The 17,108-nt window shown below is 49.3% G+C and overlaps 1 protein-coding gene across 6 annotated transcripts in view; it reads left to right on the top strand.

Moving 5' to 3' along the window:
• Positions 1 to 5,531: 5,531 nt before the first annotated feature.
• The window catches only part of EPB41L4B (erythrocyte membrane protein band 4.1 like 4B), a 124,913-nt gene continuing 113,336 nt past the window's right edge, over positions 5,532 to 17,108 (top strand). For 2 of the 6 annotated variants that reach the window (XR_012506496.1, XM_074361958.1), the window contains exon 1: positions 5,532 to 6,415. Coding sequence is in view for 5 of the 6 variants with exons in the window: in XM_074361958.1 (XP_074218059.1) it covers positions 6,119 to 6,415 (297 nt within the window). In the remaining variant the exon portion in view is untranslated. The remainder of the gene's footprint in view (positions 6,416 to 17,108) is intronic. The other 4 variants (XM_074361960.1, XM_074361959.1, XM_074361961.1 and 1 more) reach the window with 4 other exon arrangements.

Below are 17,108 nucleotides of genomic sequence, written 5' to 3'. Positions count from 1 at the left end.
GTGTCATCCTCTCTCCATGTAGTGTCAAGGTGGGCCCACAGCAAGCAGTTCCAGTTCCAGGCCTAACACTGCTGGTTCCCAATAATTTCAACATGAGTTCCAGGGCTGACCTCCATTGGCCTGACATGGGTTACTGCCCATTCTTGAACCAGTAACACGTCACTGGGAAATGCAATGCTCTGATTAGCCAGGCCTGATCATGTGCCATACCTGAGGCAGAGAGTGAGGTCAGCATCACCTGGACCACTAGGTTTCTGAGCGGAGGTGAAGTAATTCTGCAAAGTAACCCAGACTCTGTAACTCAAAGAAGGAAAAATGGACGCTGGGCTGGCAGAAAGCACAGCTGCCCACTCCACAGTCTATAATTAATAATAGCTATTATTATTATGAAATGATAGCCAAAAGGTTAAGCCAACATTTACTAAACACTTGGGAGGGCAAGGAAGGCTTTGTGGGACATAGTAAGGTCTCAGTAAATATTAATGAAAAGACAGAAATGCAAATCAAAATGACAATGAGGTATCACCTCACACTGGTCAGAATGGCCATCACTAAAAAGTCCACAAATGATAAATGCTGGAGAGGCTGTGGAGAAAAGGGAACCCTCCTACACTATTGGTGGGAATGTAGTTTGGTGTAGCCATTATGGAAAACAGTGTGGAGATTCCTCAAAAGACTAGGAATAGACTTACCATATGACCCAGGAATCCCACTCCTGGGCTTGTATCCAGAAGGAAATCTACTTCAGGATGACACCTGCACCCCAATGTACATAGCAGCGCTATTTACAATAGCCAAAACATGGAAACAGCCTAAATGTCCATCAACAGATGACTGGATAAAGAAGATGTGGTATATTTATACAATGGAATACTACTCAGCCATAAAAACCGACAACACAATGCCATTTGCAGCAACATGGATGCTCCTGGAGAATGTCATTCTAAGTGAAGTAAGCCAGAAAGAGAAAGAAAAATACCATATGAGATCGCTCATATGTGGAATCTAAAAAACAAAAACAAAAACAAACAAACAAACAAAAACAAAGTGTAAATAAAGGACAGAAATAGACTCACAGACAGAGAATACAGACTTGTGGTTACCAGGGGGATGGAGGGTGGGAAGGGATAGACTGGGATTTCAAAATTGTAGAATAGACTACACTGTATAGCACAGGGAAATATACACAAAATGTTATGATAACTCACAGAGAAAAAAATGTGACAATGAGTGTGTATATGTCCATGAATAACTGAAAAATTGTGCTGAACACTGGAATTTGACACAACATTGTAAAATGATTATAAATCAATAAAAAATGTTAAAAAAAAAAAAAACTAAAAACAGAGTTACCATATGATCCAGCAATTCCATTCCTGGGCATATATTCAGAGAAAACTTTAATTTGAAAAGATACATGCATTCCAGTGTTCATAGCAGCACTATTTACAATAGCCAAGACAAGGAGGCAATCAACAGATGCCCATCAACAGATGATTGTATAAAAAAGATGTGATATCTATCTATCATCTCTCTCTCTCTCTCTCTCTCTCTCTCACAATGGAATACTACTCAGCCACAAAAAGAATGAAATAATGTCATTTGTAGCAACATAGATGGACCTAGAGATTAACATATTAAGTGAAGTAAGTCAGACAGAGAAAGACAAATATCATAACACTTATCTGTGGAATCGAAAAAATGATACAAATGAAAGTATTTGTAAAACAGAAACGGACTCACAGACAAAGAAAACAAACTTATGGTAATGAAAGGGGAAAGCAGTGGAGGGGGGGATAAATTGGGAGTTTGAGATTTGCAGATACTAATACACTATATATATAATAGATAAACAACCAAGTCCTACTGTATAGCACAAGGAGCTATATTCAGTAGATTGTAATAACCTATAAAAGAATATGAGCAAGAATATATATATGTATAACTGAATCACTATGCTGTACCAGAAACTAACACAACATTGTAAATCAACTCTACTTCAAAAAAAAAAAAAGTTTATGTAAAGAAAAATTTATGAGGGAGTAAACAGGAACACACATTCAAGTGTAATCTTGTCCTGTGGGAAAAGAAAAGGAGTCTGAGGGAATGAGGGCACAATTTTATTGAGTCTAGGAAATGAGCCAGAAAACAAAGGATAGGAATAAACGGCACATTTCTGGGAGGAGTTCCTTAGAGACAGGGGGAAGGGCTGTTTAATTAAAATGTAAAACTACTCTGGAGGAAGGGAGTGCGTAAGGAACGCTCTGAGGTTTACTGATGACACAAGCCTCCGGAGGAGGGATGAGAAGCAAGCCGGGAGGTTCTCCCGAACCACAGGTGGAGGATAAGGCAGCCATGGCTGGCTGGGCTTTAATGAGGAGAAGGCGAGAAGTGACTCGAGAGGTCAGATTCTAAATATTGCCCATGAGACTGAGGACGTCAAGCTACTGTTCCTGGCCAAGGGAAGGCCCTGGAATTAAGTGTAGACTGTCTCTTTTTGTTTGTTTTCCGTTTGTTTTTAATTGAAATCTTGTCAGTTTACAATGTTGTGTCAATTTCTGGTGCATAATGTTTCAGTCATACTTGTACATACATATATTCCTTTTCATAATAGACTGTCTCTTGAGAACTTTAGCCCAAGATGGTTCTAGATAGGAACCTAGGTGAAATACTAAATAATAGTTTGAGGACCAAAAAGCCAACAAAAGAGTGATGTATTATTGGCAAACACATGAAAATGAAATGGGCAGTTCTGGCCCATTTTCACTGAGCATAGGGGAGGTCTGAGAAATGGCAATTAAAATTTTTGAAGGGCTGGTACAAAGCCTGGATAACAGGGATAGAAACTTTTAGGGTCTGAAAGGCAGAGATTAAGAAAGTATAATCATTGAAATGCATAACACTGTGAACAGACTAAATGCAAACTTACTCATCAAATGTGGAAATTCTGGGGAAGAAACTTGGGTGACATGAAATTTAATCAAAGGAAGGCCTGAGCCTCTGTTTCTCTCCCCTGTGTGCTAGAAAAAAATTGTGCTTAAATCACTATTGTGATGAGGACTGAATGAGATCAATTCAGTGACAGTGTCTGGCACAGAGGAGGTAGAGGTAAAATGAAAGCAATCTGGAGTCCCTGCGGAATTCTCCATGACATGGTATTGTCAGTAGTACATGGGATCCGGAGTGAGGAGACATGAGTGTGAGTCCAGGCTCTACTGCAATCTTCATTTTCTCCATCTCTCAAAGGCAAAAGCAATCCCTACCCCATGGAGCCATCATGACAATGAAATAAGATCTTGCATTCACTCAACAAGCATTTCTTTAATGCTGACTACCTGCCGAACAGCAGGCTAGGTGCTGGGTGGGGATGTAATAATGAATAAGAAAAAGTCCCCTTCTCATGGAGCTTAGCATCTAGTGGGAGAGAAAGACAGAGGGTAATTACAAACTGAATGACACTTTGAATATATGTATGTACAGCCTCTTGGCACTGTCATAGTGCCATCAGGCTTTGAAAACCAGCTGGTAGTGCACCAAACTAATATGACTTAACACTGCCCATGTATGAGTTTCCTATCACTGCTGGAATAAATAAACACAAACTCAGTGGTTTAAAACAACACAAACATGTTATCTTACAATTCTAGAGGTCAGAAGCCAGAAATGGATTTTACCAGCTGCATTAAAAACAAAGGCTGCCTTCCTTGTGGAATATTTAGGGGAAAATCTGTTCCTTGCCTTTTCCAGCTTCCAGCAGCTGCCTGTTTTCCTTAGCTCTTGGATGCATCACTCTGACTTCTGCTGCCATTGTCACATCACCTTCTCTGTCTGACCCTCCTGCCTCTCTCTTATACAAGGACCCTTGGGATTTTATTGGTCCCACCCAGATAATCCAGGATAATCTGCCCACCTCAAACTTCTTCATTTAATTACATTTGCAATGTCCCTTTTGTCATGTAAGGCAGCATGTTCACAGGTTCTGGGAAGTGGGATGTGGGACATCTTTGGGGGGGTCATTATTCAGTCTACCTCAGCACTCCTGGGCTGTATGGTAGAAAACGGGTTATCCTTAGAAACCAGTAAGCAGACTGGGCTTCCTTAGAACACTAGCTTGCTAATGGTATTCTATTAAGTCAAGTCTTGCGGGAGGAGAGCAGAGTGGGTATCTGAAGGCTGATTACAGGTGTCCCCTCAGCATACACGGTCACACGGAAGATCCCTGTAGAGTCATAAAGGGAACACAAGGCAACAAGTGAGGGTACTGGCTGCTGTCATTCAGGAGCTCTGAGATCTGGGGCAAAGATATTACTTCTCTAAGCCCCAAACTGCACCTAAGTCAATGGGGATAAGTGGAACTACCTGGAAAGGTTGGAATGAGAATTAATGAAAATATCATCCATGAAATCACCTAAGACAGTGCCTGATGATCAGTAAATGTCTATTTTGGAATACCTCCTGGATTCATCCCTCCCTTTCTCTGTTTCTTTTGCTGTGGCCACTGTTTCTGCCTAGGTCACTGCCTGCCAATCGTGCCACATGCCTCAGCCTGGCAGTGCTTAGGAGCAACAGTTTTAAATCCCCGCAAACGAGCCCCTATTAACCATGAAATCTGGAGCAAGTTTCTTAAGCTCTCTAAGCTTCAATTTCCTCCTCTGTACAATGGGGATAAAACCATTTATGGAACCAGGCTGTCCTGAGGATTAAGTGAGATGATGAATGGGAAGGGCTTAGCACGGTGTCAGGCACACACACACAAAGCAGTGTTATTTTCCTCAAGAGGCCTGACCTCCTTTCAGCCACACTGGACAACCACTTCTCCATGAACCAAGCCTTGAACTTGTACACCTGAGGGGCACTGTTTCTAAACACTTCCCTCTGCCTCCGATATTCTCAGTGTGTCCTGTACTATACTCCTTGGGCCCCGGTTCTGTTCTGCTCCCCACTAACCTGTTCAGCCTCTATGAGCCTGCTCAGTTACGGCTAGTTATGCAGGTTTCTGTCTCACTACTGGACACGAATTCCTTGAGGAAAGGTGGTGGTGGTGGTGGTGGTGGTGGTGGTGGTGGTGTTTTGCGTAGTAGGTTGGAAAAGTACTCCCCCTCTTTGCTTGGCCTCAATTTCCTTATTTAGAGTAAGTTCACCTGACTGGAATTGCTGAAAGGGCTCTTTCAGCTCTGAGGTCTTAAACTGACAGAACTTAAGTAGCAAGGACCTTGTAGATTACCTAGTCCACCCCTCTTCTTTTCCAGAAGGGGAAACTGAGGGCTTGGTAGGGCCTTCGCTTCATGCTCTTCTCTCTCTGGCCTCCCGGGCAAGGCTCCCCTGAGGGCATGCAGCCTTGCCTTCCTAATTAGGCAAGGGGAGACTTTCAGGCGTCTCCGGAGCTCGGGGCGCCGGAAACACGTGTGTGCTCACCTACGTGTACACACGTGAACACACCTACAGCAGCAGGGGGAGCTCGGGCCGGCAGGGGGCAGCACAGACCCGGTTTGCAAATACCCGGCGCAGCCCCGAGGGAGGAGGGCGTGCTGCAGTCCCGGCGGCGGTGGCGGCGGCGGCTGGAGGTGCAGCCTCCCAGGTGGGAGGCGGGGGCTGCGGGCGCAGGAAAAGGCGCCTGGGGAGAGGACGCTCGGCTGGGCCTCCTCGAGCCCGGGCGCGGCGCGGCGAGTGGGAGCGAGCGCGCCGAGAGCACGCAGGCGCCCTGCTCGGGCTGGCCCTCGGCCGGCGCGCGGCGCGGGAGCAGCCCGCAGCCCGCCCCCGCGCCCCCCGCAGCCCCCGGGCCGTCCGCGGCCGGCCGTCGGGAGCGGCCCCTCGGCAGCAAGCGCAGGCCACCGGCCTGGGAGAGCGCGCGGCGGCGGGACGGCTCCAGGGCCGCCCCGAGCGCGCCCTCCCGCCCGCGGCCACTCGCAGCCGGCGCTGGCCCGGCCGGCGCGCCCCGCAGGCAGCCGGAGCGCGGCCTCGGCCTCGGCCTCGGCCTCGGCGGGAGCGAGCCCCGGGCCGCAGCCCGCGGGAGGCGGCGCGGGCGGCCGCGGGCACTGACGGCGTTTCGGGGCGCTCCCGGGCGGCGGCGCAGCGGCGGCGGCGCAGGGGGCGGAGGCAGGGGACGCCCCCAGCCAGGATGCTGCGGTTCCTGCGCCGGACCTTTGGCCGCCGCTCCATGCAGCGCTACGCGCGGGGCGCGGCGGGGCGCGGGGCAGCCGGGCTGGGGGACGAGCGCGACGGGGGCCCGCGGGGGGGCCCGGCCGCCGCCTCCACGCTGCCCGCCGCGCCCGGGGGCAGCGTGTTCCCGGCCGGCGGCGGGCCCCTGCTTACGGGCGGCCCGGCCGTTCACATCTCTGCCGCCGGAGCCTCCAAGGCCACCCTCTACTGCCGCGTCTTCCTGCTCGACGGGACCGAAGTGAGCGTGGACCTGCCGGTGAGTGACGGGGCCGGTCCGGGACACTGGAACCCCGCGGCCCTTGGGCAGCCCCCCTCCCCCGATGCTTCCCTCTGAGACGCTCCCCTTGCACCTCTCCGGGATCCCTTCCCCCTTCTGCGAGCACTCCCTAGCCCTGATTCCCTCTCGGGCCACCCCGTCCAGGTCTCTTCCGGGACCTCATCCCTGGCCTGCGCCCCGGAGTCGCCGCCTCCCGGCGCGGATGGCCGGTGTTCCCCTTCCACCCCTTCAGATTTCTGCAGCGGCCTTCTTGGTGCTGGGTTCTTGGTTAGGAAATCTCAAAGCAACGCGGGGCTGCCCCAGACTGGCCAGCTTGTCCCCACAAACTCGCCACCAGGCCTTGATGGGACGGCAGGGAGGAGAAGCCCCCTCGTCTGCTGGTCGGCAGGTGCCCCAAGTTCGGGAGGGAGTCAGGGGACCATTTCTGCTCTTTCCTTAACCTATGTCGGCGCCCCCTCGCCTCGCCCCCATCCCCATCCTAAACCGCCCGTCTGGCCTGTTGCCTCTCAGGGTTTGGGGTGACTTGGGAGCTAACTCTAGAATCGACTCTCGCGGACCACGCCAACTTTGCACCGGCAGAGCCCCCGCTGGGGCACTGAGGGTCGGCCCCGGGGTGCCCTTGGGCCTGGCGCGCCGGACTTTCCCCGGGGTAGGGTGCATGGAGCCGCGGAGGCACCCTAGGGCGGCTGCGCCGCGGCCTGAGTCCTGGGCCACCCGCCCACAGGTGGTTGCACCCCGCCCCCTCCAGCAGAGAGCTAGGCTGGCGCTGTTGTCCTCTCCAGGGCGTCCGGCTACCAACGTGTCTTTCTAGCCGAAGGGGCCAGATCTGATCAAATCAAATCCGCACGTTAATGGGGCGCCTACTGTGCACCCGGCGCTGCGGCAGACGGTGCCTTTGGGAATCTTTGGGTGTGACTGAGGACACAGAAACGATTGAGCTTTAGATGAATGTTACAGATCATCCCAAGGGTTTAAGGGGGAGGGGGGAAATAACGTACCAGGACTTCCAAAGAAAGCATTTAGGCCTTCTAGGGTGGGGGAAATTGGACTTAATGATAGAATTGGGAACATGTAAGGGTTTTAGATGGGAAAATCAGAGCCTGTCTGGCCTGAGGTTTAATGTTTCCTTGTGTAGGTTTATAATTTTGAGACAGTTTCAATTTATGGCAATTTTATTTTTGCGGTTTTGGGTGCTCTCCATAGGATATCATTTTGTTATGATAATACCCTTTGGGGGCCTTTTTATTCGTAGAAAAGGAGCCAACATTCCAGTGCGTAGAGTGGTTGTCTTTAAAACAGTGTTAAAACGTTACTGCTTCCCCAAGACCGGGCTCTCCAGCTTTTATTCAGCTGGAAGGAGGGGCCTGAAGAGCTGAGGGGGAGTGGAGAGGTGAGCGGGCGCATTCTGGAGCCAGCAGCTGGTGTGTGGAGAGGATGTGGCGCATTCTGCATCTCCGATCTGGGAAAGGAATGCTCCCGTTGGGAACTTTGACAACGCTCATTGCTGATGGTTTTCTTGTCTGTTCCCCAGGGATGATTCGTTTATAAAATATATTGCTTCTGTCAGATTTGTGCGACAGGCTTAAGTGGTGTTTCTGGGATGAAAAATGAAAACCCAGTTAAGATGCGTGCGTGGTGAATAGACCCAAACAGGTACCCAAATGAACAGGTTGGGATGGGAACGCTGATTTACCACAGCTGGTGGAGCCCTCGCCCAGTGTTTGGGAGGGGGTTTTGCATCCTAAAAGATTTCTTCACTTTATAAAAGGCTACTTGACAAAAGAATTTACCAGGTTTTCTTATAATGACAGATTTCTTGATGCTTTAAGATGTGATTTAGTGGACCCCCAATTTTATTTATACAGACACGCATATTTATATACACCCTGTGTATATATAGGCAGATCCAGAGCAAATGCTGGCTTTTGTCATGTGAGCTCTTGGAGAGGAAGGATGGAGAAGAATCACCAGTGAGCATGGCTCATCGATTTAAAGATTTATTAGGTATTAGAACTGCATCACACGGTCTCCTACACTCATCTTTCCAGATCCGAGTTTTAGTTCCTGTAATTAATTCTTCGAGTTGCAAGGTGAGCTCCAGGCAGCCAGCTCCCGGGGAATCTGTAGCACGCGTCCTTTCTTAGCCAGTCATTTCTCCGGGCTCACTTTTTATGCTGTCCTTTTTGGCATTTAGCCCCACTGGTCATTATTCTCATCTCCTGTGTTCCTGGATCTTTACTGCTTCCTGGGCTCTGGAGTTGTTTTGCTGCTTGTTGCACAGGATTTACCTTTGACCGCCATCCCCCTAAGCTGGATTTCTGTCTCCAGTCACTTGCACAGGCACTCAAGCGCACTTGCCAAGCTAACTATGGCTCTTTTGTAATTAAAACCTTTGGTGGTGGTGGGTTCAAGAATTCCTTTGCTCAGCAGACTAAAAGTGGTTATGCATTGTCATAAGCTGTTTTATTAGCCCTAGTCAGGGTGCTTGTGTTCCAGAATTGCCTTGAACATGACACCCTCAGTGTGACGGTGCTGGAACACCTTGGTTTTCAGTTCAGCCACCCTTTATTGGATGTCTCCAGTGTGCCAGGTGCTGGGCTGTGGACCCAGAGGTGAATGAGAGGTGGTCTCAAGGCTCTTGAGAAACACAGGTAGCAGCGCATCTTTTCATTGTAAGTGATGCTGAGTGATGTGACAGGCTCACCCAGACAGGGTGCTGGGAATGGATGAATTTGGAGGACTTCCTGGAGGCTTTGATGCTTGAGGCTACAGGATCTCAATCCAGCGTCCCTTGTGCATTTTTAGAATACCTATTAGAGTACCTGTTCTTGGCCAAGCCAGTGCCCAGCTGTTACATATAATAAAGGAGAAGCAACTGTACCATCTTCTCGGGATCCTCTGATGGGCCCTGGAGCCCCCTTCTCCAGGTGGGGGGCTGCGTCCCCTAGCACGTGGCCTCTTTACCTTTGCTGTGGAGAGTCAAGATCTTTTAGAACATCCATCTGTAATGTGCAGTCTGGGGTGGGCTTGCTCTGCAAACCCAGTTCCCAGGGGAGGCCTTGGCCCACAAACCAGAGTGCCACCCTAAGCCACTCCTCTTCAGAAACCCTGGCGCTACCTTGGAAGGTGTGTCCCTCTCCGTAGCCCAGCCCGCCCTGCCCAGCCCTCAGGTGTGGTCTGGTCAGAGCAGGGCAGGACTCCCTCGGCCTGCCCTAGACACTTCCCTTCTATTAAAGCAGCTGAAGATCCCATTAGTGTGCTTGGCAGCGGCACCCACTGTTGACTCATATTAGCTCTCTGTTGACTAAATCCCTGGCACGGCGTTTGCTCGTGCGGCTGTTGCTCAGCCCCGTCTCCCCCCTCCCCTGCGTGCGCCGTCTTCCAGCAGCTCCGTGGGGGGAGCAGGCAGGGTGTGCGGCGGGCTGGTCAGCGCTCCTGCCAGGCCTCGGAGGGCACGGCTTGTTGGCCGGCGTTGCGTGGGGCGCAGTTGCTTTCACGGCCCCTGGAGCTCAGCACTGACTTGCATGGTACAGGGCAAGCTCGGGGAGTTTCAGAGTGAGAAGGTGCATGTTTGAGTCCTGCAGGTTACAAAAAGCCTCAGTCAACAGCAGGGTGCTGAAGGGTTGCTAGTACGTTCTAATCTTATGCATATCTCGGTGCCTCCTCTTTGGCCTGTGGAAAGGGATTGGGAAATTTTCTAGAAACGAACATTTAAAAAAAAAAAAAAAGCTGTGCCAAGAAGGCTAAACATTACTTGGTTCTACCTTAGTGGAAATTGGAAGTTGAGTGTAGTATGAGATGCTTTTTAATAGTTTCACTTTGGATCAGGAAAGAATCCTTCCCTCCACACTCCAGCCCCAAATAAACGGAAAAACACAGGTGCTTAGAATTTCAGGGCTAGAACCGCGGATCCAACAGAACATGCGTAATACAGCGTAAAGACTGCATGCCTTAGCTTGGAGTGGAAGGGATCCCAGGCTGCACAAATCCACTCATTGTATGTATGGGAAACGGAGGTCTTTGGATATAAAGTGCCTCCCTTAGTCACTCAGTGAGGAGCTGGCATGGGCTACTTTGGGAACCCTGATGCCTAAACTTTGGAGATGAGTGTAGGGTCAGCGGTAGGGCGACCGGTCCCCAGTCCTAACTCAGGATCATGGAGGGGGGCAGAGTATGTTCCTGGCGGATGGAAGGAGGATGCATTTCGCCAAACAATGGGAAACTCCAGCAAAATGGTTCTCTAACTTCAGTGTATACAGAGTTCATCTGGAGGTTTCCTTTCTCCAGTTAAAACTTCCCAGAGCCCACCTCCAGACTTTCCGATTCAGTAGTTCAGGAAGCTGGAGTTTGGTTAAGTACCCCAGGTGATTCTGAGGTGGTGGTTCCTTCACCCTCTTTGAAAAACACTGGCTCTGGAACTGTGAGGTACCCTGCATTAAAACGGCTCCAGGCAATGGAAGGGGGGGGATGGGCACCAGCTGTCTCTGAGCTGGGGGCTGACAGCATCACACCTGAGCTTTAGGGGGCCCATTTTCACCACCTGGGGCAGAGGCTAGGCTGAAACAGGTGCTTTAGACCAATCCTGCTGTTGCAGTGGTCCAGGTGAGGGGGTGATAAGGGCCTGGTGGGGAGAAGGGGCAGAGCCGTTCCCCGGTGGGGTGCATGGCCGCGGGGTGGGGGGCGGGTAAGCAGTGGAGGCCAGCTTGGAGGGCAGGGGTATCTTCACCCTCATTTGTGGGTAGAAACAGGGGACCATATAAGACTCCAGGAAACAGGAGAAGACAGCTCCTCATTTCTGCCCTCTCCCAAGGTTGTGGCTGCCATGGCCACCCTGCCTTGGCCCAGGCCTCTGGGGGGCTTGCTTTTTCTTACTCCTGAAGGAAGGTATTGGCTCAGGGTGGCCCTGCACTGCTTACCCTGCTCCCACCCGCTCCCAGACCGTGGATACCTGTGTGGGTCATGGGTTTATGTATTTTTAAATAATACCCTTGTTTTGAAAGGAGGGCTGGTTGGGAGGCTGAGGGTGGGCAAGAGAGATGGATGGTGAACATCCCTCCCACGTGGGACAGAGGTGCGACCTCTAACTCTGCCTCCACACTCGCTGGATTGTCAGTGTTAATATGCAGGGTGAGGGTGTCTGCCAGCCTCCCCGGTGCCAGTAACATGACCCTATGCAGGTCCAGGACTGAACAAATATTAACTTGCTAAGCACTTTCACGTGCATAATCTTATTGAATTCTGTCCCTCGTGCACTGTTGGTGGATGAAGGCACAGGTCTATTTAATTCTGAAATAGGAAAAGGTTTGGTGGGGGGAGCAGTGAGGTGCAGAGAGGCAGAACTTTCTCTTAAATTCTTGCATAGGGACTTAGAAAAAAAATCCACTCCCGTCACCACAGAAATCCTCCGCCCACAGTTTGTCCCCAAAACACGTGTCCCACCCTTCTCCACTGCCTGAGTCCTCTCGCCAGCCTCCTCCTCACTGCCTGGAGTGTTTTCTTCTGCAGGAATCTGGTTCTTTGCACTTGGATTTCCTCCTCCGGCCTGTGGCGACTGCCTGCGGGCAGGGTCAGCTGCTGATTCATCGTGGTGGGGTTTTTTTTTTTCTTTCAGGTGGCATGTGCTTTCCTCCCCCACTTTCATTTCACAGGAGAACATGTTGGCAGCAGAGAGATTAGAAAATATAGAGAAGCAGGAGAAGTTAAAAACATCTAAAATCTCATTAGAGACAACCACTGTTAAAATTGCAGTGTGTGTGTCCATCTGTACTTTCCTCTTTGTTTCTAGATATGAATGTATATTTAAAATGATGAATTTATATGGGTTGATGAAAGTCTATTTCCCTACCCCTTCAGCACAATTGAATAGGGACCTAGACGCCAAGGTTGTGAACCCCTCCTTGGGGTGGTTACCGTTCTCGCCTGCCCAGGGATCCACAAGGTCTGTTACCAGCCAGGGCTGATCTGGCCAAGGTGGGCAGGACCTTGCAGCTCCCCAGGGGTGCCCCCTCTGCGCTAGTCCCCACTGATCTCCTTCTGCAGCCTCTTTGGCTTCTCTCTACAGCTGGATGTTTCTCAGTAGTCCCACTTGATTTTAACTTCCGGTTTATTTTTGTTTTCCAAAAAAAAAAAATTTTTTTTTTTTTGCCCACACTATATTTCTTCAGTTAGCGAAGGCTTGTTGAGCACTTAGCCTGCATGAAGCACTGGGGAGGGAGACAGGAGGGATGGGAGAGTTCCAGTCCAGAAGGGGAGACGGTGCAAACAGGCGACTTATAACCCCACGTGAGGTGGTGCGGGCATGAGCAGTTGGACTGTGGGGTGGCTTTGGAGAAGGTTTGTTACCCAGGTTGGCACTGAGTTGTCCTGAAGGTTGCATAGGAGTTCAGTCTTTAGATTTGGTCCGAAGTCATCGGGGCAGAGGAAACAGCAGGTGCAGATGCATGGAGGATGGGAGCCAGAAAACCTCACTTGCTGGGTTTTGAGCTCCTTGGGGTCAGGGAAGATCATGAGCTCTGGCTGTGTCCCTGAATCTTGAAGGAGTGAGTGAGGAACCTTTGAAGCCAGGGGTTTGTGTATGTTGGTGGTGTGCTACATGCTTAGGTGACTATTTTCATGAATTGTCACAGAACCTCTGTTGGTGGTTACTGTTGTCATCCCTGATTTGGGAGGGGAAGAGTCAGGGCTTAGCCGACTGGCTAAGAAACTTCCTGTATCACATAGCAAAGGCACACACTAACTTCTAGCTGGGACAGCCTGCCCGGAGGAGATTTGTGTTTGCAGAGGTCCTCTGACAGCACGACTGGGATGGGGCGGTGGGTTGTGAGCGGCCCCAGAGGCCCCGAGGTGGATGGGGACCCTGAGCCTCGGGAAGGTGTCCTCCTTTCTGGGCCCCTTGGGGTTTCCAGAGATGGGATTGACACCTGTAGTCATACTCGGTGAGTGTGGTTTCGCCCAGAGTGCATTCTGGTTTGAAGCCCATAATTCTTCAACACTGAGGCTGGAAGTAGGCTACATTTTAAAAAAGTGTTTAATAGAGCAACACTAAAATTGTCACAAAGAAAAGCATTTTACATCCTACTGCATAGCAACTGGTTGGTTTCACTGCCCCCCTCAATCTTCGTGCGTTTGTGCATACATGTTTGTAAGCGTGGTGTGCACCCTGTCCATCCCCCTCTTTAAAAAAAATGTCTTCCCATCCAAACCTTCAGGACGTGCTTCTTACCCAGTTTGGTGCCATCTTTTGTGCTTATTCTGGATTACTTAAATTCACCCCCATTCTCTCTCTCTCTCTCTTTCTCCCCCTCTCCCTCTGTGTATAGTAATGCCTGTCTCTGCCTGTCTCTTGGGGTTGGAGGTTGATACGCAAAGCACCTGGTATCGTACCTGTTAGGCAACCCTACCCCCTAGGCTCACAGAATCTCTGTTACTTCCCTTAATGGCTGCCATCCGGGAAGGTGTCATTATCCGCTTTACGCATGGTCTCAGGGAGCAGTTGGTCCTGGGCCACTCAGCTTCTAAGTGTGGTAGAGCCAGAAATGAATCTGTTTCCTGACTCGTCTTCCAGGGCTGTTTCCCAGCCCATGGGGTGCACACCTAATCTATCTGTTTGAAATGTGTGCTCTGTGGAACTCCAGGGAAGGTCAGAATCCTTTGTGATTTGACAGGTCAGAATTTCATGCCCTAAATCACCCTGTGTTTCCTGAATCTCTTTGCCTTTCAGCATCTCTGGCATTTGGATTCCGTCTACCATTTCTCAGCATTTATTGCAGGTTCTTTTCCCCAAAGTGATAGCTGGCTGAGTGCCCAGCATTTCCTTCTTGAAGTTGAGAACTGGAGGGTGATATCCCCAGGGCCCTGTGCCACCCATGGGATCATCCCAAGCTTCTTTGTTTCCCAGCACTGAGCTCAGTCCCAGGGGCAGAATTGCCGACGCAGCCGGCTGCCCAGCTGGGAGGACATGGACCGCCTGGTTCCGCAGGTGTCCGCACAGTCAGCATCCCTCAGCTCTGTGGTGTCTCTGCCATGCCCGTTTCATGTCTGAATGATGCTGTCACCCGCATCATATTCTGTGTGTGCTCAAGGGGCTTGAGGCAGGCCTGATGGTGTCTCTCCTTTATTACCAGCTCGCTTGCTCAGCTGCACCTTCTTTTGAGTTGTGGACTTCTTTTTATGGTGGTAAATGTAACATAAAATTTACCATTTTAACCATTTTTAGGTGTATAGTTCAGTGGCATTAAATACATTCACATTCCTGTGCAACCATCACCACTATCCATCTCCAGAACATTTTCATCTTTCCAAATGAAAACTCTGTGCCCATTAAACACCAACTCAACCATCCTTCTTCCCTGCAGCCCCTGGTAAACTCTACTCTGCTTTCTGTCTCTCTGAATTTGACTGTGCCAGGTGCCTCCTATAGTGGAATCATGCAGTGTTTGTCCTTTCGCATCTGTCTTCTTTCACTTAGCGTAATGTCTTCAGGGGCCATCCATGTTGTAGTGTGGATCAGAATTTCCTTCCTTTTTAAGGCTGAATAGTATTCCAGGGTACAGATACACTACGTTTTGTTGAGCCATTTATCCAAGTTATGGACTTTTCTGCACTTCCAGGTCTTCCTAACTCAGCCCTGCCTGTTCAGAGACTTGGATGTCCCCAGCCCTCCCCTTAGGGTTTTGTTTTTGGCATCTGGCACCTCTTGCCCGGGGCTCTTCTTTTTCATGCTGATCACGTTTCCCAGTTGTCTGGTCTTTTCGCTCTTACATTTCTGTCTGAGTTGCTCAGTGTTGGCAAGTCTTCTGTCCAGTCCATTCTTTAAATCTTTTAATGATGAAATAAAAATACAAGAGTGTCTGTAACATGATTAGTTTTAAAGAAAAATAATACAGTGAGCATCTGTGTACCCGCCACGCAGCTTTAGAACAAAGAGCATCACCAGTACTGCTAACACGCCCTCCCCCAACCCCACTCCTCCCTGATCGCCTTCCCCTCCCTCCCTCTCTCCTGAAGTTTGTCTCTCATCCCTTCCTTTCCCTGTTGGGTTTGCTGCATATGTGTGTTTTCCTCTATGATACATTGTTCGTTTTGCATATTTGTGAACTTTATAGTAAATGGACTTTTCACTCAATGCCGTGTCTGTGAGATTCATCCATATTGATGAGGTAACTGGAGCTCTTGCTGCTCTGCATGAATATATCAGAATGTATCCTTTGTTGGTGGACATTTGGGATGTTTTCATTTTGGAACTGTGAGAAGAAAATGCTGCTCTGAACCTTCAGAAATTGGTCTCCTGGTGCACATATGCAAGCAAGCGTCTCTCCTGGGTATGTATCAGTGGCCGGGAGGGCGGCAGGCAGGGCCTTTTAAGATCACACGAAATTGTTTTCCAGAGTCCCAGCAGCACAGAAAAGCATCTGCTAATCCATTCTTCAGCCGTTGGCATTGGGCAGCTTTTCTGTTTTATTTTACCAGCCTCACGGGAGTTAGTGGGAACTCTTTGTGTTCTTTGCTTTTCCCCAGTTACCGATGGGGTTGAGTATCTTTGCCTGTGTGCGTGAACCATGAACGCATTTCCTCCTGGAATGCTTGGTTTCATGACTTTTGCCTGTTTTTAGTTACACTGTATTTTTCTCATCGTGTTCAGCTCATTGCCCGCTGGCCTTTATGAGATAGTCTCCCACACCCACTTCCTCCCCTGAGTTCACCTCAGTGGAGCAAGAGAGAACGCTTTTCTCTAAGTTCCTGTTGCAGCCTTTTCCTCGTTGAGTAGGAATGAATGCGTTCACTTCCGTTTTTGCTGTGCGTGAACTGAAGTCTTGCTGCTGGTGGCTTTTGGTGAGCAGTTGCAGGATCTCTGGCATGCATTCAATTCTGCCCACCCCTCCCTTTTCAGTTTTTATTATTGAAATTTTAAACACATTCAAAAGCAGAGAGATGCCCAGGTCCCCATCATATAACGAGCATGATGAACCCAAGTACCCATTGTTGAGCTCCATCATGTACCAATATGGCCCCTCTCTTTTCATCTGATTCCTCACCTCTGTTCCCTCCCAGTCATTTTAAAACAAATTCCAAACTCCCAGTTATCTAAAAGGTAAGGGCTATGTTTTAAAAAAAATTCACAATATTATTAAAACGCCTAAAAATAATTAACAATTGTTTCTTAGCTTCAGATACACAGTGTTCAGATTTTCTTATTTGGTTCTCAGTGAGGACCTTTCATTATAGTTGGTTGATATTTTAGCTAGAGCTCTTCAGCAAAAATTTTTAAATGTTATTTTTCCTTGCTTTAGTGAGGTATACTTGACAGAAAATGGTATTCATTTGAGGTGGAAAGCATTGTGATTGGATGTACTTGTGCATTGTGAAATGGTTACTGCACATCAAGCTAATAAAACATATCTGTCACCTCACCAGGCAGCACTTCTTTGTGTGTGTATCTTAGCACATTTCACGTATACTCTGCATTATTATTAACTGCAGTCACCATTCTGTACTTTAGCTCCCTAGAATTTACTCATCTTACAATAGAAAGTTTGTGTCCTTTAAGCAGCAGCATCTTGCTTCCCCGCCCCACAATTTATCTAAAGCTCTTAATCTAGAGTTTTCCCTTCCTTCTTCTTCTTTTCTCATTTATATGTTGAAGAAGCTGGGCCATCTCTATAGTTTCCCACTC

The sequence above is a fragment of the Camelus bactrianus genome, chromosome 4 (assembly GCF_048773025.1).
Source record: "Camelus bactrianus isolate YW-2024 breed Bactrian camel chromosome 4, ASM4877302v1, whole genome shotgun sequence".
Taxonomy (NCBI): domain Eukaryota; kingdom Metazoa; phylum Chordata; class Mammalia; order Artiodactyla; family Camelidae; genus Camelus; species Camelus bactrianus.
Note: the sequence above shows the minus strand (reverse complement) of the source record. Positions and strands in the feature narration are given on the sequence as shown.